The 27,753-nt window shown below is 28.4% G+C and overlaps 2 protein-coding genes across 5 annotated transcripts in view; one reads left to right on the top strand and one right to left on the bottom strand.

The window, feature by feature from the left end:
* The window catches only part of LOC107447079 (calcium-activated chloride channel regulator 2), a 35,499-nt gene extending 19,351 nt beyond the window's left edge, over nucleotides 1–16,148 (top strand). The window contains exons 11-14 of one of the 4 annotated variants that reach the window (XM_043052277.3): nucleotides 1,622–1,766; nucleotides 3,565–3,684; nucleotides 5,597–5,791; nucleotides 14,597–16,148. In XM_043052277.3, coding sequence (XP_042908211.2) covers nucleotides 1,622–1,766; nucleotides 3,565–3,684; nucleotides 5,597–5,791; nucleotides 14,597–15,339 — 1,203 coding nt within the window. In that variant the 3' untranslated portion in view covers nucleotides 15,340–16,148. Of the gene's footprint in view, nucleotides 1–1,621; nucleotides 1,767–3,564; nucleotides 3,685–5,593; nucleotides 5,792–7,912; nucleotides 9,262–14,596 lie in introns of those variants that run through there. The other 3 variants (XM_087152989.1, XM_043052275.3, XM_087152988.1) reach the window with 3 other exon arrangements.
* Nucleotides 16,149–20,838: 4,690 nt separating this feature from the next.
* Nucleotides 20,839–27,700, bottom strand: LOC107447085 (transmembrane protein 256 homolog). The gene is made up of 4 exons (XM_016061899.4): nucleotides 27,359–27,700; nucleotides 25,348–25,440; nucleotides 22,444–22,472; nucleotides 20,839–21,082 (listed from the first exon to the last, which is right to left on the bottom strand). The coding sequence occupies exons 1-4, from the start codon at nucleotides 27,573–27,575 to the stop codon at nucleotides 20,939–20,941; spliced, it is 483 nt and encodes a 160-aa protein (XP_015917385.2). The 5' UTR covers nucleotides 27,576–27,700; the 3' UTR covers nucleotides 20,839–20,938.
* Between the last annotated feature and the right edge of the window lie 53 nt (nucleotides 27,701–27,753).

The raw sequence follows: 27,753 nt of genomic DNA, 5'->3' as shown, positions 1-27,753 counted from the left end.
TGCTTCTAAAAGATTGTTATATTATGTCCCAGGGGTGAAAGCTTTATAGGTAGGTAGGGAATTTGCACAGTAACCATAATAACCAGAGACCGTAAATGCCCTCGTACGCAGCTAAGCGTGCTTTCCTTTGCATATAGTATTAGACATTATGTTCTTGAACTGATACTTTTATTTACGTAAAATATCATAATTTTATGATAATTTTATGTTTTTTAATACTTATTGTTGAAAAGTGCATTCAAATAGGTTAAAAAAAATAGCTTTTTTGTCATAATTTTTATGATTTGGTGAGCTTGTTAAGTTCGTCTCCAAATTATTAAATTACGATAAAAACAACTAACACTGAAGAAGCTATTTAAATGTAATTTTTGAATAATTCTTAGAAAACATAAAATTAAGGTAATTTCGATAAAGAAAAGCATATGTTCAAAGGCCTGGGAAAAAACAATTCATAATTAGAAAGCGACCCAATTGGATATAAGCGACGCCATAGAGGGTAAATCATGGCACTCATTTATACCATGAATTAGAAGCCAATCAAGTTCGACAGACACATGCGATGTCGCTTACAGCTGTATTTGATCCGAAAATTAAATCAGCATGGTAATAAACCGAGTACTTGCACTTCAAGAAGCAGAAAATCACGAATATCCACACGTGTGACCTATGACATCAGTGCCAGCTGATCGTTTATAAGCAAAATGACGTGTTAAAGTTGAACTAAGTTCTTCCACGTAGGTTGGAATGTCAATTAACGTGAAGTTTATTAAATACTGTGTCGTTTTTCGCATTTTAAATTAGTTGAAATATAATACTCTCTCGTCTACGTCTTATATTTCACTTAGATTTATTATATGTTTATGTATTTTATTGTATCCGTTATATATTTTTGTTTCGTGCACCTGAGAACTTCGATGCATAACTAGTTTGTTTATGTTCTACATGGTTTCGTTTCTGTCTTTGTGTTAAGTAAGAAATATATAGTGAAAGAATTGAAATCTTTGTGAAAAAATCTTCGAAAAAGAATATTTGTGAAGGAATATAGAATGTGTCACTTAAGAAAATTGATACTTGGACGGCTTCTCTTACTCGAAGTAGAATGGGAAGAACAGTTGCCAGCGTAAACAAATGTCAGGTTTCAATAACCAATCAGGATCGAGATACCCTTACTTGTCACTTGCAGGCATTCCATTGCTGCAATATACCAAGCTCAGCCATGTGAATTAAATCACATGGGTGGGCGAATAGCGTATTTTTCTTCTCGAGTTGCAAGTATTCAGTTAAGAAGGAGAATATTTCCTGTTACGGGGTGCTCCCTCCTTATGATGTGCCTCACTGTCTTTTTTAATTTATTATTTAAACTGATATTATTATTATACTGATATTATCTCTTTAAATTATTATTTAAATTGATTATGGGATGCCCAGTTAGAAATCGATTGTGTTAACAAAAAAAATTTTTTGTTGCTAATAAACAAAATTTTGCTTTTTTTCTTTTCTTTTTTTTAAATTAAATTTCCTAACTAGCTATTCTTGAGCTATTAATAACGTATCAGTCTCGCTCATCTTTTATTCCTTTTTCACAAACATTTCTGATGCTACAAAACATTACTCATTTCAGATCACACCAGGCCAAAATGTTTTAATAATTTATGCAGAGATCTCTGGATCGTATCAAGAAAATACTGTACGAGTAATTGCTCAAATTACTGGACCTGGCATGAATATACCTACAGAAGTTGAGCTCCTAGACAACGGGAATGGTGGTGAGAATTTTACTTTAACATTACGAAACAAATAATTTAATCATCATTAACGTAAGTGTGTTTTGTTCTTATAAAAGTATGATTTTTGTTAAAAATGAAAACATCCATTAGTAATTTATATGTTACCAGAAAAATTTGATATTCGTCTTTTAAAAAATATAAGGCAGGCTAACTTTGATGTGAGACAATGGGGCACATTTATATCACGTTAACAGGCTGTGTATATTACACGGAAAACAAAACTCGAGGTTTATAAGCCTGTGCTCAGACCAACGGTTATCTATGGTTCAGAGATTTGGATCTTGATTCAAAAACATAAAAAAAAATTATTTATCATTGAGAGTAAAATCTTGAAAGCCATTTTGGACCAGTCAGAGAGGGTGATGCTATTCAAGATGAAATGTCTCAGCCATGAAATCTAAACTCTATTTAAAGAAAAGAAAATAACTTATATAAAGTTGGAAAAAAGCAAATCGTTGGAGTTCAAGAAAGAATGGATGACACTTAATGCACAAAAATATCGTTAAGGTCAAAGAAAATGGAGAAAACCGAGGAATAAATGGTGAGGTTGAGAGAGACCTCAAGAGCTGGAAAATAAGAAATTAAAAATGAGGAGCTGAACTGTTACAAAGGGCATAGTTCAGCATGGACTATGGTGCCAAGAAATAAATAAATAGGTTTGTACGTTAACAGGTATCGTGTATTTTACTTCAAACAACAGTCATACAACAACATTTTATCTAAACAACAATCTTTCAGTTTAAATAAATAACAATTGTGAACCGTTAAGGATTATTATTATTTTACAATGTTAATGGTTAATTATTTATTATGTAATTATTTCCGTATCCATGAGTAAATTATTCCATGAGTAATCTAGTACTGTGGTCAACGAATTAAACAACCATCGCGAAGATTTGAACTTAGTATTATCAGTGCTCTGTGAGCACTTCTTTTGTTATACCAGCCCACATTTGTTAATACGAATGTACTTATTTAACTTATTAACTTTTAAGGTCTCAAAAGGCAATTTACGTATCTAGAAACTGGAATATTTCCTCGACCTGGAGGTCGAAAATATTTCATATCTAGTATTTTAAATAGGGTAATAATCTCATTTGAGATATGCGCTTGAAAGTCAATCGATTCGAAAGTATTTTTTTAAATGGCCACGTTTAATAATTTTTCCACCAAAAAATTTTTCTTCAAAAAGTTAACTAATGGAATTTTTTTTGCTTATGTTGTCTTATAAAGAAGCTGCAAGTTTGATAGAAAATTTAATTTCTAAATAACACAAAAGTATCGTATTGATAAACGCTTTTTCAGGAAAGCCTTTTTCTCCTACTTGCGGTTTTAACGAAAAAAACGCTTTAAATGTAATGTCCTAAACGTATGTATATAAAGTTTAAGTAAGGTTTCGTAACATAAATAAGACGTTGACTTCATCTTATTTCATGTTCTAAAAAATTTAGAAAATACGAGTACTTATGAAAAATAAACTTTTCTTAAATTTTTATTTTTTAAAAACTACTTAACTAATTTAAATTGGTTTGTAGAATTTGGATTAAATGATAAACGTAATAAATTTGTATTACAAAATGAAATATAATAAATCATTAAGAAAAATATCCATGAAATTATCTTTAGGTAAATGAAGAATCTTGTAATTGTATTTACAAGCCGTATGAAAGAATGTATGAATATCTTTAACATAAGAGATAATATCTTGAAGAGATTGGAATGTTACAAACTATTCTAATATGTATATTAATGTATTAAAAAAATAAAATACTTTTAGATCCTGATGTTAAATCTGGTGATGGAATTTACAGTCGATATTTTGTATCATACAAAGAAAAAGGAACGTATGCTGTAGGAGTCATAGTAAAAATTGCAGGACCTGCAAATTCAAAAAATGGTAAAAACCGATAATTTTCTATAGATAAAATTTATAATTAAAATATATTTTGTTTTAAAAATATGAAGCTTTTTATGATTTAATCGAAAAATATGCCTAATATTCAGAATTAATTCTAAAAAATGGCCTGATTTTATTATGAAACTTTTCTTCGTGTGTCTACGAATAGGTACTTTTATTTATCTAATTTATTTTAATTTCGTGTTTAATTACAATTAATGTCGAAAATAGCATTTAAACTGGTTCAGTATTAGATTTTTAATCATATTTTACTGATTTGGAGTCTAACTTGGCAAGCTCGCCAAACCTTTCAATTAGGATTAAAAATCTAATTATGAACTAATTTAAATGCTATTTTCGACAATAATTAATATAAAACATGAAATTAACATCATTTCGAAAAATAAAAGTACCTTTTCAAAGACACGCGAAGAAACAGTTCATAATAGGAAAGAGCCTCAGGCGGCGTACGATGACATTTCCTGTCATTAGTTCATAGGCGATTCTTATACTTTATTATGTGCCCTACTTCCCTTAAAAGTTTTGCAGTCTTGTTCAGACTTCCCTTGTAGAAATCAAGCATTTCATATGTTCTACAAACTGTTAGAAGTTTTAGATCATGTGGAATCACTATCATTAAAATTAACTTTAATCTTTATTTAGAGCCGAATTGAACATGTATTATCATGTAATTTAATCCATTTTCTCAACTTGATCTGTTATATTTGAACAGAAGCACTGTTCAGTTTTTTATCTCATGAACGTTGCAGCAAATTTGAACGTTATTATGGTTCAAAGTAATATTACGCTTTACATCTAAGATATATCTTTTTTCAACTTTTCTTTTGTGTTTATTCAGTATTTGTCTACCCCTGTCTCTAAACGTTATTTTGAATCTCTAATTCCACAACCATTGGAGCTAGGATTCTGAAATTTAGGTCATCGACTCCGAGGGGCAATTTTAGCATCCGATACGAAAAATCGTTTAAAAATTTTAAATATTCCGTTCGTGTGAAATGTTTGAAAAATTATTTTTTTCGCTTTAGTTTAACATTAGCTATTGTTATAAATGAAATTGTAAACAATTCTATTTAGGATTTTATCACATGCTCTTTAATGTTTAATTAATTTTTACCAAGTTCAGCCATCAACGAGATTTGTTTTTGAATCGGTGCTACGTAACCAAATTAGCATTTCTAAAGATATCTGAAACATCGTGTTTATTTTGTTTACATTTGTGCATTTGAAAGTGATTGTGAGCAAAAAATAAGGTACAATATATAAGTCAGAAACGTAATGAATACTAGTAAGAAATAATAAGCAATATAATAATTTTAAAAAGTTTTAAAAAAAACAACCTTTCTATGGGTTAGCACGGAAAAGTAGTACATAAAATATTGTGAGTAATTTATAAAAATAGTATTTATATAGTCTCGGCTAATTTTCAAGGTATTATGTTCAGTTTAAATATTTCTAAAATGTCTTGTTAGAATTTCTTATAATTTTTTTAAAGAAAGCAGATGAAAAATCGGTGGTTTTCGAATAACAATAAGAACACCAAATAAGCCACCGACTTAACCACCGACTTATTATCTGCTTTCTATAAAAAAATTCATAAGAATTCTAGCAACACATTTTAAAAATATTTTAAATGAACATAATCCCTGGAAAATTAACAGAGACTTTATAATAACGATTTTTATAAGTTACACGCAATATTTTATTTATTACTTTTTTTAATTTATTTCTTATTTTTTTACCATAAAAAGGTTGTTTCTCAAAATGTTTTAAATTAATTTTTTCTGAGAGTGCATTTTCTGGTGTCAAGTTAAATTGACATGATATAAAAAGCGTCTGATGACGTTAAACTAATTACTTTAGAATAAAATTTTGCATTCAATTTTTGAAGCAGGGGAAAACTATGCCGAACCTGAAAAGACACAAAGAAAAATCATTGGCTCATTTAGCGTAACAGCAAAGGTTCCAGATGTAGATATTTTACCTCCCAACAGAGTAGCAGATCTCAAAGTATCTCAAATTGTTCACGTCAACAGCACAGTTACTCTACAATGGACAGCACCAGGAAATGATTACGATTTTGGAAAAGGTGATTTTCTAAGTATATTTCCTTAAACCATTTACTCCATTACCATTTCCCTAGTCCATTGTTGATTTTAATGACACTTGGACAAGCCAGAATCACCAGCCATTCGGCATATAGTAATTGAGTCAAGAAAGTGCGCTTTTCATTTGACAAGAGAGCACCACAAAGGTAAAAGTACGTCTTAGCTCAAAACCCACTCGTTTAAATAGCAACACCACTCCTTCCTGAGGCGACTTCCTCAATTTAGACATTTCCATGTACTCGGTGTGTCGTAGCGGAGTCGAAGATCGAACCATAGCCCTTCTGATTCTCTAACCGCTGTGCTACCACTGCCCACTCAGTACATAACAAGCATGTTATACAGGCATAAGTTGGAGTATAATTTTCGCGTGATTTTTCATTAAATAGAGCAGTATTTTACAAACCACAACACCAATCGATTTAAGGTACGATAAATGTCTTACCTATGATTGGTTTTGCTCTATAATTAATTTTATAGATAGATTTTTCTATCAAGAATAAATTTTACAAAACTAACTCTGCCAAGAAAAAAAAATCTTTGATACGTTTAAACTCATAATAAAAATCTTAAAGTTTCCACAATATAATACTTGGCAAGGAATATCGTCTCCGCCATTTTGTTACTTTTGTTTTTAGAACACGAAGTAATTTTTAAATGCTAGGAATTTTTTACACAGGCCATAAGTCAATTTGTTGTATTCATTGGTGCAAAACTTCTTCTTTTAATGAATTGGTTACGTTTTATAATTGATTTTATAGAACAATTTTCCTATTACTGATAAGTTTTATAATATAAGGACTATAAAAAAGTTTAAGGTTTCCACAATATTATAAAACATTAAATGTGTATTACAAACGTTATACACATATGTTATATGCTATGTTTTATGTTACATACGTTATATTTTAAAAATAATTTGTAAGGAAGAAAAATTTTAAAAAGAATTTAAGTAACTTACTTTTAAAAATACTATCGTAATGAAGAACAACAACAAATAAGAGGAAAAGTTCATTGCATTCTCATATAAGTATAACTTTTGATTCAGGATACATTAACATAGATTGTTACCACATTCAATTAATTTAAAAATGCACTTAAATACAATTGATAAAAATTCAACGAAAAGACACAATCATCGAATATAAAATCCATCAAATAGAAGCCTCCATAATCGAATTTATCGTTTGTCCGTTTCGTATTCTTCCAGGAGCAATGCCATTTTCTTCTAGCAATGTCATTTTTTCTGAATCTAAAGAATTTATTTTTCACAAATTCTATAAATATGTTAATTAAAGAGTAAAATTATTCACTCCAGAAAATTATTTTGTATGCTTTAATTTATTTATAAGAAAAACCGGAAAAAATCATAATAAAAAGAATGCAATGTTTAGGCAAACGATTTCGAATTGTTTCATTGTTGATGCAGCTTCGTTAACGTTTTTCCCTACATCGTCAATTAGAAATTTTTATTTAATTTTCTTTTATTTTATTTCCTTTCCTTATTCACGGTGTTGTAAAAAAAATTATGATTATACAAAAAACGTCTCGGTATATTTATCTGAACAACAAGCGTCAAGAGTTATTCAAAAAAGAAAAATTACAAGGTTCAGCCGGATATAAAGAAACGTAATTAACTCATAAGTTGAAAACATTCGGTGTTCCAAAATTTGAACTAATTTTTATAATTTATAGTCATCCACTTTTGCAGGTCAGTTTAGCACCATTTGCAGCAGATATAGCTTAAAACTGGCATCTGGTCTACAAAAAAAGATAGTTACAACACGATTTTAGAGTCGTATTCAATAAGCATTTATTTTCGCATTTCATAATAACAGATCGAAACTCTTTCGATGAAAATTAAAAAATTTCGCAAATGCATAGATATCTATGAATATTTTTTAGTGAACATTTTAAAAAGTCTCAGTTTGGGCATTTGCAAGATTAATGAATTTGAAAATCTTGACTTTTGATCTTGACTTTTAAAATTTTTAGGGATTTACAAAATTTAATAAATTAAATTTGCAAATTTTTTTCATAATGTGATCTCATTGTCACTAAAGAACAGGTATTCTTGAAATTTAAAGCTTTTAAATATTTTTCAGCATCGGCATATGAAATTAAGGCAACAAATCATCCAGCTAATCTAATGGATATGTATTTCGATTCAGAAGAAACCGTGACTTTAAAAACGACACAAACTCCCCAGAACAGCGGGAGAAAAGAAATATTTCAATTTCAATTTCCAAGAAACGATGACGATGCTCTTTATTACGTAGCTCTAAGAGCAAAAGATGCCAGTGGTAACAGGGCAAAAATTTCAAATACTGTTCAAGTCTTTATGAAAGGGACTAAAGTAATTATTCCAGAAGTAACTACCACTAATAATGAAAGCGTTACAGATGATGTGAATGTCACATCCACAGAAGATATGCATAGTTCAACAGTATATTTAATAAGTTCAACGCCCGATACAAAGACGGAGAGATCTTGGAAGGAGATTTTGTCAGATACAAAATTCATTATAATTTTGTCTTCAGCAGGAGGAATTTTACTGTTGTTTATATTGATCAACATAATAATTTGTTGTTGCTTTATGAGAAAAAAGAAAGACCCAAAAATAATTTCGAAAAAAAATTCTTTACGTCCACCTTACAATATGAACATAGCTTACAATATGAACATAGCTCGTAACCGAGAGTCTCAATCTATAGATCAAAGTGAATCAGACTTGAGTGTTTCTTTACGCAACTTTACTGACATGAATCAATATTCAACAAACGAAGGTTATGATGTTAGTCCAAGGTATTCTTATCACACATCGAAAAGCATAGCAGATAAAACAATATCCCAAAGTAACACAGAACTGGGATTCAAATTAGTTGATACTTTGCCAGTAAATACTACTCGATCACTTGCCAGATTTGCAAGAATATTTAATGAAAACGGAGAAGAACTGAATTCTCCAGTGGCTGAGCCCCAAAAACCTTCGAACAGTAATGACAATCCAATAGTATATTCTCTTGGCAGAGTTTGATTTAAGAAAATTCAAAGTAACTTTACTGACTTAAATCAACATTCAACAAGTGAAGGTGATGATACTAATCCAAGGAATTCTTATCACACATCAAAAAGCATAGCAAATAAAACAAAATCCTAAAGTACAGAACTAGGTTTCAAATTAATTACTTTTCCAATAAATACAATTTGATCACTTTCCAGATTTGCAAAAATATTTAATGAACACGAGGAAGAACTGAATTCTCCAGTGACTGAGTCCCAAAAACCTTCGAACAGTAATGACAAGTCAATAGTATATTCTCTTGACAGAGTTCGATTTAAGAAAATTCAAAGTAACTTTACGGACTTAAATCAACATTCAACAAGTGAAGGTGATGATACTAATCCAAGATATTCGTATCACACATCGAAAAGCATAGCAAATAAAACAAAATCCTAAAGCATAGAACTAGATTTCAAATTAATTACTTTGCCAATAAATACGATTTGCTAGAATACTTAGCGAAAACGAGGAAAAATTAAATTCTCCAGTTGCAGAGCTTCCAAAACCTTCGAACAATAGTATGTTCTCTTGACATAATTTAATTTTTAAGAAATTCAACGTAATTTTACTCACTTATACCAATATTTAATTAAGATGATGATACTAATCTTAAATATTGTAATCAAGCATCGAAATGTTTAACTTATAACATAAAATCCCAAAGTACTACCAATAACACACTTCACTGATCCTAGTCCCAGTCACTTTTTTGGTTTGAAGGGAGGGTTAAATGCAGGGACTAATATAGGGGATAAGGACATTTAACTTTCCCGGGGGGGGTTTAGAAAAGCAACACGCTTTTGACAGACCGGTTTTACGCACAAAAAGTGGCGTTCGCGTCGTTGTAGTGATTATTTTCTGACATCTCCGCCGTACCTTTGCATTGCGCGTAATCAGTGTTGATCATTAAAAAGCAATTTAATTTAAATTCTAAAACTTTTTCATTTCCGTAAACCAGTATATTATTTTGTATATTGCTTAAAGATGTCTATTCATTACTCATAATTTATTTGTTTGTTTATTGAAGCTTTAAAAGCAGAGATTATTCAGATTACGAGCAATTATATACTATAGTTTCGGTTTTGCTTAGTTTTGGTTTTCAGAACTTAGATTAATTAAAACCGAAGGAAGGATATTTACTTATCCAACCATAGTTATTAGTTTGAAGCGTCTGGTTCTATTATAACTGAAGTATAGATGCTTATATTAGCATTTTTTTGTATTTAAAAATATGATTTAACAGAAGGAGTTCGAAACTAAAATCCTTTGAATTTTATAAGTTTACTATTATTGTTTTAAAATCGTAATAATTAAAAATGCACATCAATGACACATTTTTTTAAAGCCATGCAACCGTAAATTTGTTAAATTTTCCGATGAAAATTAAAAATAAAAATCTTTTTCATGAAAATAATTATTCGTAGTATTTATTATGAACTCGATTGTATTATCTATTAATTTCCGATCTTTATTAATGCCTTTGCACAAATAATTATTCAAATTATTATAATATATATATATATATATCAGTATCAAAATCTCCCAATTCATTACTTAATGTCCGCGTAAGACTATGTACCTTGCTAATTAATTGCCCACAATCAAATGCTCTTCATTTTGTTTTGATTTACAAGGAATATAGATAAAATAATTCATAATTTATGTAAATATTTAAACATTGCTGCCTTTATGAATGTTTTTTTTTAAGAAAACAATCATATTTTGCGTTAAACGTAAAGGGAAACCACGAAAATATCTTTCAGATTGCTTGACGCTTAAGGAGTTCCAGCGAAATGCTCAGTAATCGTAATGAATTTTTTTATATAATAAATAATTTTTTTAGCGTCTTTGACAGACAGTCAATTATTTCGGTGAATATAGCGAGATGCTCTTCATATTTTTTGTAATTTTTAACTCATTCCAAAAATCAAAGTAACGTGCAATTTAAATATCGGTGTAAAACAATTTTTATAAAAGTTATAAAAATAATTTATTTTAACCAAGATCAAGTTGAAATTAAAGTAATAAAATTTTGCGTTACACGCAAAGGAAAACCTAGAAAATGTTTTTCAGATTGCTTGGCGGTAATAGGATTTCAACTAAATGTTCATCTTTATCTCAATGAAATTATTTTTTTATAAGCAGCCATTTTTTATTATTAATCAGGCCTAGCCGTTGTGGTTCAGAAGATCAGGAGTCTCCTTGAAGTCAGGCTAACCGTGGGATGTTTTCCTCAAAATGTAACGTAAATGCGGGAAAGTTATAAAAATAATCTATTTTATTAAAGTTATAAAAGAAAGTTATAAAAATAATCTATAGTTATAAAATAATCTATTATTGATAATTTATAAAATTAAACTATCAAATTTTGCGTTACATGCTAAAGAAAACTACAAATGCGTTTTTCAGATTGTTTTTATCGGTAATAGATATTCCAGCTAAATGTTCATTATCTAAAAGAAGTTATTTTTAAATAATCAATAATTTTTTTTCTTCCCATCCTTGATAGATGGCTTAACATCTTTGTGAATATAAGGAAACGTCCTTATTATTTTTAATTCAACCCAGAAATCAAAATTACTCATAAGTTACTTGGAGTGCAATCATAATCATTAAAGTTATGAAAATAACTTATTTCAATTAAGGCCAAATAGAAATAATCAAATTTTGCGTTACATGCAAGGAAAAACCGCAAAAAAGTCTTTTAGATTGCTGAACGGTAATAGGATTCTAGCTAAATGTTCATTATCGCAATGAATTATTTTTTTCAACAATTAATTTTTTTTATCATCCTTGAGAGACTAATTGTCATATTAGTTGATGTTGTGAAACACTTTTTACTTTTAACACGACCCAGAAATCAAAGTACCTTGCAATTTAAATATCAGAGTAAAATCATGTTTATAAAAGCTTTTGTAGTAACCTATATTGTATTTAAAATTAAATTAAAATTTAGACAAATCAAATGTTGCGTTAAATGCAAAGGAAAACCACGAAAAATTCTTTTAGATAACTGAACAATAATAACATTACAGCTGTATGTTCATTATCGCAATGAATTATTTTTTTAACCATTAATTTTCTTATCATCCTTGACAGACAAATTGTCATCTTAGTGGATGTTGTGAAATACTTTTCTTATATTTTTAACTTTTAACACGACCCAGATATCAAAGTAACTTGCAATTTAAATATCAGAGTAAAATCATGTTTATAAAAGCTTTTGTAGTAACCTATATATTATTTAAAATTAAATTAAAATTTAGACAAATCAAATGTTGCGTTAAATGCAAAGGAAAACCACGAAAAAGTCATTTAGATAACTGAACAATAATAACATTACAGCTGTATGTTCATTATCGCAATGAATTATTTTTTTAACCATTAATTTTTTTATCATCCTTGACAGACAATTTCTCATCTTAGTGGATGTTGTGAAATACTTTTCTTATATTTTTAACTTTTAACACGACCCAGATATCAAAGTACCTTGTTATTGAAATAGAGGAGTAAAATCGTACTTTGAAAAACTTTTTGAATGAAAATAATTAGAATTTCCATTACACACAAATGAAAACCAAGAAAACGCTTTACTACCAAACTAATTGTACGCTAACAGGCTAGCTTGGAATGTTTACTAAAATGTTCTTTATTTTATTTATTTATTTATTTTTTGTAAGTACATAAATTGTGTGTTTTATTTTATTTCAAATATTTGAATTTCAGAATGATATAAAGAATTAAATTTTAAAAACATATTAGTTTTTTTTTTTTTTTAATTTTAAAATTTATGAATTATAAATCTTTAAAAAAATCTGGAAAAAAAAAGTGTCATAAAATTTGCGAATTTCAGATTTTTCTGGCAAAGAGACTGAATGTTATCAATTATTATTAATCATTACAACTTATAAAAATCAAATAAAAAAAGAACAAATTATGTACAGCTGCAATAAACAAGCACCGCAGTTCACTAGAGGGCGTGGATATAGAGTACAAACTAGTTACTAGACCAGTGATGTCAACGTTCACCGTGACGTCCGTTTGGTCGAGTGATTGATCTTTCTGCCTTTATATCTATGGTTAAATGTCAACACTATCAACGTTATATTAAAAATGAAAAATGCGTAAATTGGGATGAAAATAACTCGCGTCAAGTGGCTATTATGTAATGATGCCTACAAACATTTTAAAAAGCACTAACATTACTTTAAATACAAAAGAACAAAATTCAATGCCCTTATTGTTTAATACTATCGTTTTTATTTTAATTCATTTATCGAACACCATTAATCTTATTTTTAAATTAAAGTTTGTCCTAAGTAAATAATTAAAAATTTCATAAATTTTCTAAGCGCTATGTGCAGCACGCAAATTTACAAATTTGAATTTTTTTATTTATTAATTCATTTTTAAGCTTTAGAAATTAGGATGGTGACCAAATAAAATGAATGATAGAATCTAGATATTATATTCGCAAATTTAAAAAAAAATACTGATAATCATTAATATAAGAATTTGTAATATGATTATTAACCCGTAAAATAAATTTAAAATTTCATTTCGACCCATTTATCTCGAAAATGACTAACTATGACACCGTAACCGCCATTTTTCAAAAAAAAGTAAAAATCAGTGGAAAATTGACTAGCAGCTTGACATAATGTGGTTTTTCTTTTAGAAAAATAAGTAATGTGTAAAAATATAACTGTGTTAAAAATAATTAAAACGTACAATTGTTTAATGTTATTCTAACGAATGAAAATTATTTAAAATCAGATAAATAAAAAACATATTATCAAAAACAACAAAACAATATGCTTTAAAAATAAAGGATAACTAGTACAAGTCACCTTAAAACACGCACCAAGTGTCATGCATTTTTAGAACTGCTGCCAATGAAAATATGAAAATGCTTAAATAGCTTTGTCTTACATTATTTTTATATTATAAATGTATTTGTGTGTATTTAACAGAATAAGCATGACAATTTTTGTTAAATCTACTAAAACTGAACTGTCTTTTAAAAACTATTGTGCCAAAATTCAAGTATGTGATACGCTTAATATGCCTTCTTATAAGCCCAATAAAGACATAGAATATATTTATGTGTTTTCATTTAAAAGACAAGCACAATAACACATCAAATTTCAGACAATTTTGATAAAAATTTGAATTCTAGTGAATATTTAGGAAATAAGACGAAAGAATGAGGAATGAAAACTGAAAACAAGAATTTTTACTTGATTCGTTGCCTTGATCCAAATTTACAATTCTAGTACAAGTTTTTTTTTTTTTTTGTAATAAAATGGTTTTTAAAAACAATGTAATCCTCCAAGTTAAAAAAAATTAATCTGTTACATGCAGTTAACCTTAAAAAAAAGCAAGCTATATAATATTATACATGAACATGAAAAAAAGGCAAGCAAACACTACTGGCGCTATCTTTAAAATTGTCTGAGGTTCCTTTTATATCAATGAGTCTAGTTTTAAACCAATGAGAAATTTCCATTTTTTTAAATGGCCCTCCTGATCGATCTAATAGAAATCTTGGAACAATTTTTAGGATCAGGGGCTAATATAACCCCTTTCACTCACTGCCCATATTTCAAGAGGCTAGCTCAAATGGTTTTGGAGAGGGACAGACACACAACCTTTTCATTTTATTATTATAGATAATTAACCAAACTAGCCAAATAAACTGAAAGTAACTTTTCTTCCTTCCTAGCTGACAGTTACGAAGTGTACATTTCACAAGACTGGAAAGACCTACAGGAACACATGCTACAAAAATACCCTCCGAAAACATTGCTACTTCCAGAAAACTTTACTCCTCAACTTTCTGGAGAAAAAGAGACTCTAGAATTTAAACTAATTTATCCTGACAATGCGAGCATTCATTTTGTTGCCCTCAGAGCATCAGATGCTCATAAAAACAAGGGAAGACTTTCAAACATAATACAAGTTTTCATATTCAATGAAAATGAAACCACAGATACAATCACAGAAATATTCACAGAGGCAACAACATTGAATTTGATTATTCCAAACAACGACGAGCACACCAAGTGGTATAGAATACTAGGAGGGATAAGTGTCGCCGTACTTATACTTTTATTGATAATCAATCTGATCATATGGCTGTTTTGTTTCCGGAGGTATCGTAAACACATTGAATCACATGAAGATAAAGCTCCGATTAGAAATCCGTATGAGAATAAAGATATGAATGCAGAACAATCAAATTGTGCAAGTGATAATACAGAAATAGATAATTATGAATTTACTGATGAAATACATATGCCGGAGCAAAACGTGCCTACATCTAATTCACAAGTAATATACGCTCCAGTACATAAAAAGGAAACTAATGTTAGAATCCCAGCAGTTCAATCAGTGAAAAACATCAGACAAATTAATGTGCCATATACACGCAATAATCAAGTAGAAAAAGACTTGGGTTGTGTGTAAGATGCTTCTAAATGCATAAAGCACATTTAACTTTAATCAGTATAAAGGGCTCCAGTACATAAAAAGTAAACTAATGTCAGAATCCCAGCAGTTCAATCAGTGGAAAACATCAGACAAATTAATGTGCCATATACAAGCAATAATCAAGTAGAAAAAGACTTGGGTTGTGTGTAAGATGCTTCTAAATGCATATAGCACGTTTAACTTTAATCAGTATAAAGGGCTCCAGTACATAAGAAGGAAACTAATGTCAGAATTCCAGCGGTTCAATCCGTGAAAAGCATCAGACAAATTAATGTGCCATATAAACACAATAATCCAGTAGAGAAAGACTTGGATTGTGTGTAAGATGCTACTAAATGCATTTAGCACATTAGATTTTAATCAGTATAAAGGGCTCCAGTACACATAAAAAGGAAACTGATGTCAAAATTCCAGCAGTTCAATCAGTGAAAAACATCAGACAAATTAATGTGCTATACACGCACAACAATCCGGTAGAAAAAAGACTTAGGTTGTGTGTAAGATACTTTTAAATGCATTTAGCACATTACATTTTAATCAACATAAAGGGTATTTTCTAAGCACCGCCATAATGTATATTTTTAAAATACTTGGCAAAAATGACGTTTTTACATTTCTGAACTCTTGTGATAAAAAAAAAGTTTTCAAAACCAGATAGACAATTTTTACAGTATATAATTATAAAAATACAAATCAGAACCGTTCTATTTGCGATTGGGCCAATTTAAGAATGATTCTATACATTTCTCTTGATTAGAATTAATAAGTGGGCCAAGAAAACAAAACATCTAAGGCATTTAATCCAATTTCAACATTTATTTCTTGAAATTAAGCAAGAGTTGGAATTAGGTTCAATATTAAATAAGTTTGAAAAAAATGTCAAAAATATAGATTAAAGAAAGCAAAAGAACACTTTTTATTATTACATTATAGTATTACTAAGCACTGCTTTTGAATAGGAAGATTGGATTTACCATAAAGAATTAATCAAGAAAACATTTAGTAAGATCATTATTTCATGATGCTTAACCAAGTTTCTAAATAAGCATTTTGTATACAAGTAATAAGAATAATCTCATTGGTTTTTCTCTAATGTATGCATTAAAGCATTTATAATTGAATTTTAGTTACTGAAAAATGTATTTTAGAAAAATAACTTTTTAGAAAAATGTATCCTGAGTAGAAAGTATTTTTAAAGCTATACTTATAAAGATTCTATATTTATTTATGAAACATTTGTCTCCTTAACATTCATGTCTCCTAAACATGGTCAAAATTATATAACGATATTACAAATAAGAATCAATACATCAATTTTTCTACCACTATATTACTTTTTTATTAAATGACTGTTTAAAAAAGGCTGATAATTTTTAGTCAAAAAATAATTAAAAATAACATTAAGAGTTATATAAATAGCGCTAAGATTAAACAACATGCTGTTCTTAAATATGATCAAATTGCAGCCTTGAAAACAAAAATTAATTAGAACATCCTACACAACTAACATAAAAAAAAATTCTAAGCTTATTTCAATTCACTTTAAACCGCACAGGTTCTTATAACTACAACCTTGATTTTGTTTCATAAAAATGACACATTTTCTTATCTTCATTATTAGCTTTGAGGGCATAACTCACTAAAGTTTTGGGGATCTATTTATTTGATTTTAGTTCTTTTATAATGCAAGACTTAAATGATTTTCGTGCATAGCATTTGCTTTTTTTCACTGACGATTTTTAATGCTTTTTATTGAGTATAACTTTCTTTGATAAAATAAATATATGTATATATATATTTAGGCTCATATTCATAGAACAAATTTTAGCCACCTTAATTTGGAACCAAAAAGAATTGAAATATGTTTTTATATAAATTCCCTTAAATGTTAATAAATGATTAAATACAAATTTTCTTTTTAAAAAATGGCAAAAATATAATAAAAGAAACAAAATATTAAAAAAAAACTTTCACAAATCGATTCACTATTTTATAACAAACGGTGCATACATGAAAGTTCCCTATATTAACACTGGTTGGGTTAAAACATTTGACTTCTTTTAAATACTTCCTTTAAATAATTTATAAGATAAAAATTGTACTAACAATACAGATGTATTACACAATTTAAATTAACAGACACGATACACAGTTAAGATTAAAAATATATATATCTTATAGTTTTGAAACAAATTAATTAGTTTTAATAAAAGGGCTGTTTTTTTTAATATAATCCTCAAAGTATTAAAACCTCTGGGGTCGGATTTGACTGAAATTTCTCTGTTTCGCATTATTTTTACAATAAATAAAATCAAAATCAATTTTTCAATACTGAAATGTTAACGAAATTAAGTACTGAAAAAAAGCCCAAACTGAAACTCAAAAAACTAAATTTGACAAAAGTGTAAATAATATTGTGTTTCTAATGTAAATAATATTTGATATAATAAAGTAAAAATATCTATGCAAATAAGGGGAATAAATTTGGATTGATCATAAAAATAAACTTATGTAATAAATTTAAATTATTCAAGAAAACTACAACTGGAAATTAAAAAACATTAAATTGCATGAAATATCGCTTATGAGCTTCTTTTTTTTTTCAAGTCACAGCTCACAATGATTTTTTGAAGAAAAAAAAAACACAACTAAAATGTGTATTTAAGAAAATAGGCAACAAAAAAATGCACCTTTTCATTATCCAACCCACCGACTGGCCTGTGTAGGGGGCAGGGGACTGTCCTTGTATCAGAAAGGTTCAGGGTTCGAATCCCGGGCAAGGTATGGATGTTCTTTTATTCTCTGTACTATCTGTCCTTACTGTGGGAGCGACGTTGGCCCACCTAATATGGTGCCCCTATAAAAGAGGTCAACAAAATCACCCTGTAGATGCCTGAATTGACGGATGTTAACACAGGTGGGCATCAGAAAAAGAAGAAAAAAATTATCCAGCCCAAATTTATCAACCAAATGCAGAATTTTGTACTAAGCAAAATCATTATGGGGCAATGTGATAGATTTTGAGGTTCAGTAGGTAACACAAGTAACTTTTCAAGTGATTTCTTGATATTCTGAACACTATGCAATGAAATGGTTTTTAAAAAAAAATCTAAATTTGTATTACATAAATTGAATATCACTATTACAAATTTATAGGACCAGTAATAACCTTGTAAAAAAGCTGATATTTAAAGTATTTTCAAAAAACATTAATTTAAAAAAATGTGATTTAGGCAAATGGATACTTCACTATAGGAATTTATTTAGATCCATTAGCAGACTTCGTAGTGGGTCAAAGAAAAAAATCATGACAACATTTTTAAAAAAATCAGGCCTCATTTTGAAACTTATACTTATACCAGACTATTTTTTAAAAATTCAAACAGCAAACTAAAAAATTTTAATTGTTCTACTTAAGTGCATTAAAAGCAAAATTTATCACAAAAGAATAACAAAATATACTATTTTTAATTTCAGAATTACTTTGTTTAGGACAGAAATTGTAACAGTATAATTATATCGATACTGAAAAACTGATAATAGCTTCAAATTAATGTATGCAAAATTTTTATAGTACTGTTACATTAAAAAAAGAAGTATGAATTAGTTAATATTCCCCCATAGCAACATATATTTAATCCAAGATTTCCTCAATCAAATAATTTTAAAAAAGGATCTTGAATAATTTCGAAATGAAAACATATTGCACATGCCACTTAGCATTTTTGTAGAAAAGTAATTTTAGTGGATTCATCATATCAAAATTCTACGATATGATTAATGTATAATTGATTGGAATAGATCATTTTTAAAATCAGGTGGGAGAGACAAGTCAATAATTGTGAGACTCCAAAAAATCTATCTTACAAAACCTTTTACTTCATTTGCTTAAGCATATGTCCCCTGAATTCATCACTATAAAAATTAGATAATATAAAATTGCTATATGAGTTTCTTTTTTAGACAGAATAGCTAAAAAGATTTAAACAATGAATCCTGTGGATAAGGCAATAAGCCTAAATCATGTACAGTGGCATGTATATAGCAAAATTGGAATGACATGGGTCATATAGTCCTTCAGAAATCCAACATTAAATATCTGACTAAGATTAAAATTTGATTTCTCAAGAATGAACAATTTTGCTCAAATTTTGTATTTTTCCATATAAAATTACATTCTTTAAAATTATGTAAATATTTGTATACCTTAGAATTCAAAATTTCCGTGACTATTATTAAATAAAACAATAAAAAAAAGTATTGAACATTATCTTTTGCATGGAATTTTTTCTTGGAAAAATGAATTTTACAGTTGCAAGGTAAAGTTTTTCAATTCATAGTGATATGACAAAATACGCATAAAGCAAAATGAAAATCAAGGGGTCGAAACTTTAGACTGTTCCCTGACCAAAATATTAGGACTGTACACCCCAAACTACCCCTATTTTTGGGGGACAGTAATCATAATTCGTCATAAAAAAGGTATGTTTATTCAGAGAAAGTGTGCTTTTGTGTTTGATTTTGTAACTAAAACTAATTCCCGCACTGACTAACTAGCATATTTAATGTTGTCCCTACGAACAATTAAGCTTGAACCCTAGTAAATGTTCTTTTTTTTTCTGCACACTGTACATAATCAGTAGGTGGTTCCCTACTAAAATTGAACTATCAAATTATGTGATTTCTACTGTCATTATTATTTCCAATAAAAAAAAATGCTGAGTCGAAAATTTAAACTTTTTGATTCTTCAACCCTATTTTTTAAAGATCCGCATTTATATTCTTAGACAAAGGGAAGTTCTGAACACACACACACAAATCAGGATAAAAAGCTAGTAATCAGTACAAACTATCTTTTATCAGGAATAACAGGACCACTAAGAATTCTGTATTAATTAATTCGATAAAAAACATAAAATTTTCATAAGAGAAGTTTGATAAATAAAATCAAATGCGTTGTCAATTTTTTAAAACGTGTATTTTGTGCTAATCAGGACAAAATGTTTTTATCAGTAATAGCAAGACAACTACAAAACCTGAATTAGTTTATTCTATGAAAAGCAAACAATTATCATAAGAGAAGTTTGAAAGACGAAATAAAATGCAAAGTCCATTTTCTTAAAAGTGCATTTTGTGCCGAGCTCATTTTTTCAAACATGTATTTTGAGTTGCATACAGTTCCATAAACACACATTTTGATCTGTGTTCATTTTCTTAAACACATATTTTGAGCTATGACCAGAATAAAAATTTCACCTAAGCAAAGTAGATTGTTAATCAAAATGATATATGATAAAATTAATGGAAAAAAGTACATAAACAAAAAGAACAAATTTAGATTGATCATAAAAAAATTAATGTGATAATTCTTAATTATTCAAACAAATTGTTGCAAAAAATAAAATAGCTTGGAATGTAATTATTAATAAGAGAAATAACACTGTGAGATAATAAAATGAGTAAAGTAATCATAAAGTAAGTATGTAAACACCAAAATTTATTTCATAACAATAAATGAGATATCAGAGTATAATAAAATTCAACATTCTATCAAAAATATGGAGAAGACGAGAAATCATAAAAGCATTGCAAGCCAAGAAACAATTAGTAAACTTCCACCATAAGGAGTAACTCGTATAACAGTTGTATTTCCAGTAAGGGCATAATAATAACAAGATCCACAAAATATGAACATGCCAGTTGTTAATAAAGTTCCAACCTGAAACAAATAAAAAATTAAATAAAATTGAAACAAGGAAATAATGACATTAACATGAGGCTGAAATCAAACAAATTTAGGAGAGTTTTACAGCATCTTATTGCATTGAAATACATGTGCAATGTAGATTGCATTTTTATATTTTATAGAACTTTTTTTCCTCTAGGTTTGTATTTTATGAAATAAATAAACCCTTTGATGCAGATGGAAAACTTATGTCTCTTTTATATATTTTTTTTCTGATAGGTACTCTAATTACAAGCAAAAATATATTTTGGTATATTTAATTATAAAAACAGTCCATAGTTACTAAAAAAATAGATTATCAGAAATATTTTTGCACTAATAGGAAATATAAAAATCCAAAAAATCCTTATATTAAATCCCAAAAAATCCTTATATTAAATCCCAAAAAAAAAAGTTGCTTGAAAAAAAAAATTCTTTCATATTCAAATATTTATCAATAATTGATTTCGTAAATTAAAAATATTTCAATCATAAATAACTGTTTCATATTTAAATAAGTAAATTTGAAAAATTATTGTTTGGAAGAGAGCCATGTTTGGAAGATTTTAGCTTTAAAGCAAAAAAAATACCCCACTCTTTCATAACTATAAAATTATCAAAATGCAAAATTTATGTTCCTTTTTATATATTTTGATTTAAATTATTACAAAATAATGAAAAAAAGTATGAAAAATATGTTTAATAAATGCATCAAAGGGTTTAATGAAAATCGCACAATGTTTGCTTAGATTAAAAATTCATGTTGCTGGACTTTAAGATAAATAAAAAAATTTAAAAAAACAAAACAATTATAAGACTATGTATCTAGGGTATAATTGTGCTGGAAAAGTGCTCTGGAGCTTTTTTAATAACTGGAATACAATATAACTATAATTTGAGTATTAAGCGTTTTTATTATTTATAAATTATTAATTATAAATCTTTAAAGAATTATTATTTATAAATCTTTTTTCTCAAAATTTTTGGATTTCTATTTTCAACTTTACTATTTTTTTACCAAACTCATCCCAGTGGTATGAATCAAGATAGAGTTCTATAAAAATGAAACATTTTTAAAACAATCAGTGATTTTCAAACGAATTTTATCAAAATGGGGTGGCAACGAAAATGTTGAAACTAGTTACAAGAGCAAATAAATGTATGCAGAAAGTTTTTTAATGGAGACTTTGTGTTCGCAGAATGTTTTTCGTTTTATCTAAGTCTCGCAGTAATATAGTAAAATAATTTACAACATATTTATTTTGCCATTGTTTATTTTCCACCTACTTTTGCACTTATATTGCTTTCAAGAATACTATAATAATCTTAAAATAGTAACAATATTGAATACTTACTAATAATGGTTTTCTTGTAAGGGGTACACTAGGGGTGCACAACCTTTTTCAGTGAAGGGCCACATGCACAGCAGATTGACCAATGAAGGGCCGCATGCCAAAGTGTTTAGACCGACATATTGAAAGCAATTGTTGGTGGTGATTGTTATATAAACATCATTGTTTATATAACACTAAATTCTTTTTGTCGCTTAACCTTGTAATCTCTTTGCAGAAAATACAACACTTTAAAACGTTTAAAATTAGAAAATGCAAAACTAATTACTTAAGAAAGAAAACAGAATTCGAAAATCAGAATCAATTTATCAGAAAAAATTTAGATAAATTGAAATAATTTAAAAACTATGGAAAAATTTAAATTTTTTTATCACATTACAAAATACAAAAGTCCATTTAAACATAGATTTTAACGTTAAATTTTTTCTTCATAGAATTAAATTTCAAATAAATAAATATTCTAGTTATTAATATAAATTCAAGTTAAATACTTTGATTTAAAGAAAGTTTATAGGGTTAAAAATGATTAAAACAAAACCCCTTAAGTGGAAAATAAGATTTAGCATTTATTAGGGAATGTACTTTAACTCAGACATTTTTATTTTAAATTATAAGAGGCTGAGAGAGGGAAGAAAAAGAAAGAAAGAAAACACATTAAATTTTAAGGAACTATATTCCTTAATAATAAAAAACTATTAAAATACTTGTTTACAACTTTTTATGACGAATATATTTTTAACATGACACTTACTATTTACAATCAATTAACAATCAATAAAATTTACATTACTTTACGAAATTTATCTTGATTAAATTTTTTATACAGTTAAAATTTAATGATATACAAATCGTTTCCCAGCATATAATCATAAATGATATAAAATGCTCCAAGAAGGTAGAAAATGGTTTAAAAAATTTCTTAATGGTTATACTGTAATTTGCAAAATTTTTGAATATTGTGAAAATTTTATCAACTTGATCATGTGATATTTTTTGAGCCATTAAATGAAAATGTAATGATTGTATTTATAGACTACTCTGTAATTTTGAACAGGCCAAATTCATTCTGGAAAACAGTCTTTCGACAAAAGCTGTTGTTGTGGGTAGTATTAAACTTAGAGCAAATAACATCATCAGTTTTGGAATTTGTCCTAGATGGTGTTCTTCCTTTCTGGGTTTTTAAATCACGGAAATACAAATAGCGATGTGTTATTTTTTAATTGCTTGAATACGAATTGCTATGCGTTATTTTTTAATTGCTTGAATACGAATTGCCATGTGTGATTTTTAAATTGCGTAAATAAAAAACTCGATGCTTGTTTTTCAAATCGCGTGAATACGAATCTTGTGGCTTTTAAATTGCGAAAGGACTACTCACAACACTTGATTTTTAAAATGCATGAATATGAATCGCGATATATGATTTTTAAAACGCGTGCATATGAATTGCGAGAAAAGTAGCAACCGATGATATTTTAAACGCCAGAACACGAATCGCGATATGTGATTTTAAATCCCGTAAATACGAAACGCGATGGATTATTTTTAAATCTCGTTAATGTTAATACGAAATGCGATGGGCAATTTTCAGATAGCGTAAATACAAATTACGATGTATGACTTTTAAATTACAAGTGACAACAAAAAGAATAGGTTCGATGTGTGTTGTTAAACTTGCACGTGCTCATGGGACTAAAGAATTATGCCGTGTTTTGAATTATTTTTTTTGCAAAACGGACCGCGTTTAATATAAACACATCTCGTTTTTTTTTCCTGGGAAGGTGTTGATTTGGCTAAGATACATAATTACTTTTTAAGTTACGAAAAAAAATTAAAACTGAATCGAATTTCACGAGTTGTAATATTGTGTGAAAATATCAGGTATATTCTAAATCACAAATAAAAATGCAGCAATAACGAGAAAGAAGAAAAAACACGCTCGAAAAACCTCTTAAAAAATGCGTGTTAATATCGGTACAACACAAATGATAAAATCGGCACAAACAGAGCACGTAAAAAATAATTATTTTAATGCGCGATTCAAAACTCGCTTGCTGTCAAACCATAGTAATAAAAATATCATAATCTTTTTAAATCACGGGGAAAACGTAATAACTACTAAAACAATAGCCAAAATACTTTTATATTTCAGATGAAATTGGAGTAAATAAAGTCCATCAAAATTTTATGTAATTTAAATGCGGGATTTGAAATTAAAATGTCGCAATAGCGTATAAAAAATATCGGTACTTACAAAACCTTGTAGAAATGTGTAGCAATAATTTCTAGAATAACGATTAAAAAATAATTTGATTTGCGATAAAATCGTTACAATTAAGCCGTGTCAAAAAATGGTTATCTAAATGAGCGATTCTTTACTCGCGATTCGTAATAATATCGTGCAAAAGTATCGAAGTTTTAAAAACCGGGCGGAAATGTGCAGCAATAACTGTTGAAGAAAGGTTCTAAAGTCATTTAGATTTTCCATGAAGTTTGCACAAATAAAGCGTCTCATAACTTTCAAAAATCGCTATTTCAGAAACTACTTGAAAATGGGTAGCAATAACTACCGAAAAGTCATTGGAATCGGCACATACGAAAGGCGTCAAAAGTGGTAATTAAAATTCGTAAATCGTAATAATGATGTATTAAAAATATTGGGATTTTTAAAACTATGCTGAAATCCGTAGCGTTAACCATCGAAAAACTACATTGATTGAGATTGGGTGCGTCAAAAACTTAAAAGTGTAAATTTAAATTACCGAATTATTTTTATTATTTTTCAAAAACAAATATTTTTTTTTTTTTTTTTTCATTTTGTTCTGATTGCGGCCGCGGGCCGCACATCGAGGGTTGGCGGGCCGCATTTGGCCCGCGGGCCGCAGGTTGAGCACCCCTAGGGTACACCCATAAGTGCTAATGAATGGATGAAATGATAAAAATTTGCTGTTTTATAAACATCTTTTAATTCAGCAGGAACATCTGGTTTGGGAAATAAACCTGCAAATAAATTACTTTAACGAAATATTACATAAATTCTATATACTTCTTTTAAATTGACAAGCAAAGCAAGGTTAATAAAACATTTAATTTAGATAAAATGTCACTTAATTTTTCTCAAAGTTAAATTGTTTCACAGATTTTTGGATAAAAATGTAATCAAAACTCAAACCCTAAGAACATCTTGACAGACATCATCACATCACATTAGTATCAAGACTTGCAGAAATTTAAGGTTTATTTCATAAAGTTTGACCTTATTTTTTATGGAGATTATATAAGTCTAGATATAATGTTTAGTTGTGATTACTGCCATTACCATTATTTAAACTATAAAAATTAACCTTTCAATGACTCAATAAATAAAACATAGTGATGCTTCTTTTAATTTACAAAAATTATTTCATGAATTAACTTTGTAACTAAAGAGTCGAATGATTTTCAGAATAAGATTAATATAATTTAATCTAGTGTTAAACATTAAACAAATCAATAAAACATAAAATTAACAATATACTATTTATTAATGTGTTGTACAAAATCAAATAATCACACTTTTAGTTTATAAAAGTTATTTGTCACTTCACTTTATCATAAAATTTTTTATTATCAAATTTCAAAGTGTAAACAAAGAATGCATCAATGTTTATAACCATATTTATAAGATATAACTAAGCTAACGTAACTTGACAATAAAATAAGACAAATAACTCAGCCCAGCCATTTCTGTTTCAATTACATTCGATGAAATCAATGCAAATGGATTACAATTCAATAAAAAAAAAAAATCATTTATTGACAGAAAAATTATTGAAGACCACATATGAGGTAAGAAAATTAATTTTATAAAAATCATAACTGTGACAGAATATAGTACATCAGGTTAAACACAAGACTCATAGACAATTTTTTCTGAATTTCTGTTATTCCGCTTTTTAAACCTGTCTAACCTGCTATTCGAGTACATGATACTGGTACTAGATACTGGAAGATTGCGGCTTCTTCGATTGGTGAACCATTTCAGTAATGCTTCTTCAACATCCTTGTGATCTGCTTTTCTCAGCTTTTTACTGCCATCTAAATTTTTTTCATGAGCAGAAATTATTAATTGCCTATTTTTCCATATGCTACAAACTGCAGATTTGGATGGTTTATATTCCCTGCAAATATCAGCTTGATTGCATCCATTTTCAATTTTTCTGATTATGTCCATTTTATCATCAATGAAGAACGTTTTACATTTACTGCTCGCCATAGTTAAATTTGAGACACTTGTTTGCAGGATTTTTTTAACTGAACTGAGAGCAAAAAGGAGTTGAAATGAGGGCCTTATCAACACATATTAGTGCCCAACCCTTTGACCAATAATAATTATTCTGACAATGAATAATTACTCATTCCCTCTGATAGAAAATGCAAATTGATCCCACTGACACCTTACAGGTACATCATCTGCTTGGTTTGTTTAGGGATGGTAAAGTGAGATTAAAGAACTAAACACCAAAAAATGCTTATCGCTACATTCCCCTCTATAGATGGTTTTAAATGGTATATGTATTTATTTCGAAGTAGAAATTTCAAAATTATTACAAAAAAATTAAACAAAAATCAGCCGAAGACAGAAAAAAGTTCATTATATCCAACTTCCTCAATTTTTTGGTTCACTATATCCACAAAAAATAACATTATACGACAACAAACAAAATAACATTATTACACAAAAAATAACATTATATAGCAAGGCACGGGACCGAACATTTCGTTCACTATATCCTGGAATTCACTATAAGCCGTGTTCACTATAGCGGGGTTTGACTGTATTTCTTTACTTCTAATGTAGCATCTGATTTCTCTTTGAATTATTAGTTTCAACAACTACAAACAAAATACGTAGCCCTTTGAAAAAATTAAAACATACCATGAGATCCATAAGCGCCCATAGCAACTGCAATAGCTCCAGAAACCCCAGCTAATTTTACAAACATACTACCAGCTACTTTTGATAAATTTAGAGCGCAAACGTGAGGGGTTGAAATAGCATGAGTTTTGATTCCGTGTTTCGGTATTACAGAGCCATGAATCATATTCAACCAATTCAAAGGATTCGCATAATCCCATGCTTTACCAGGAATCATCTTATTAAATCAATTGGAAATCAGTAGAAATAAAATGAGAATCGAATTGTAAGTGTATCTATCAGTTTCCTGTGCAAAGAACGAAATGAAAAGTAAACAAAACAGAAAACAACACCTCTTGATTGCCACTTTAAGAAAGCAAAAACTAAAATAATAAAAAGAGTTGCCAAACTTGAAA

The sequence above is a fragment of the Parasteatoda tepidariorum genome, chromosome 10, assembly GCF_982258835.1.
Source record: "Parasteatoda tepidariorum strain Cologne lab strain chromosome 10, Ptep-v5.0, whole genome shotgun sequence".
NCBI classification, from domain to species: Eukaryota; Metazoa; Arthropoda; class Arachnida; order Araneae; family Theridiidae; genus Parasteatoda; species Parasteatoda tepidariorum.
The sequence above is the reverse complement of the archived record's forward strand: the minus strand, read 5'-3'. Positions and strand labels throughout refer to the sequence as shown.

Excerpts from the sequence above, each read along its gene's own strand:
- LOC107447085 (XM_016061899.4), bottom strand. The coding sequence starts at position 27,575 with ATGATTCCTGGTAAAGCATGGGATTATGCGAATCCTTTGAATTGGTTG. Across the intron at positions 25,441-27,358 it reads GGGCGCTTATGGATCTCATG|GTTTATTTCCCAAACCAGAT; the intron begins GTATGTTTTAAT and ends ATTTATTTGCAG. Across the intron at positions 21,083-22,443 it reads TTACAAGAAAACCATTATTA|GTTGGAACTTTATTAACAAC; the intron begins GTAAGTATTCAA and ends TATTTGTTTCAG.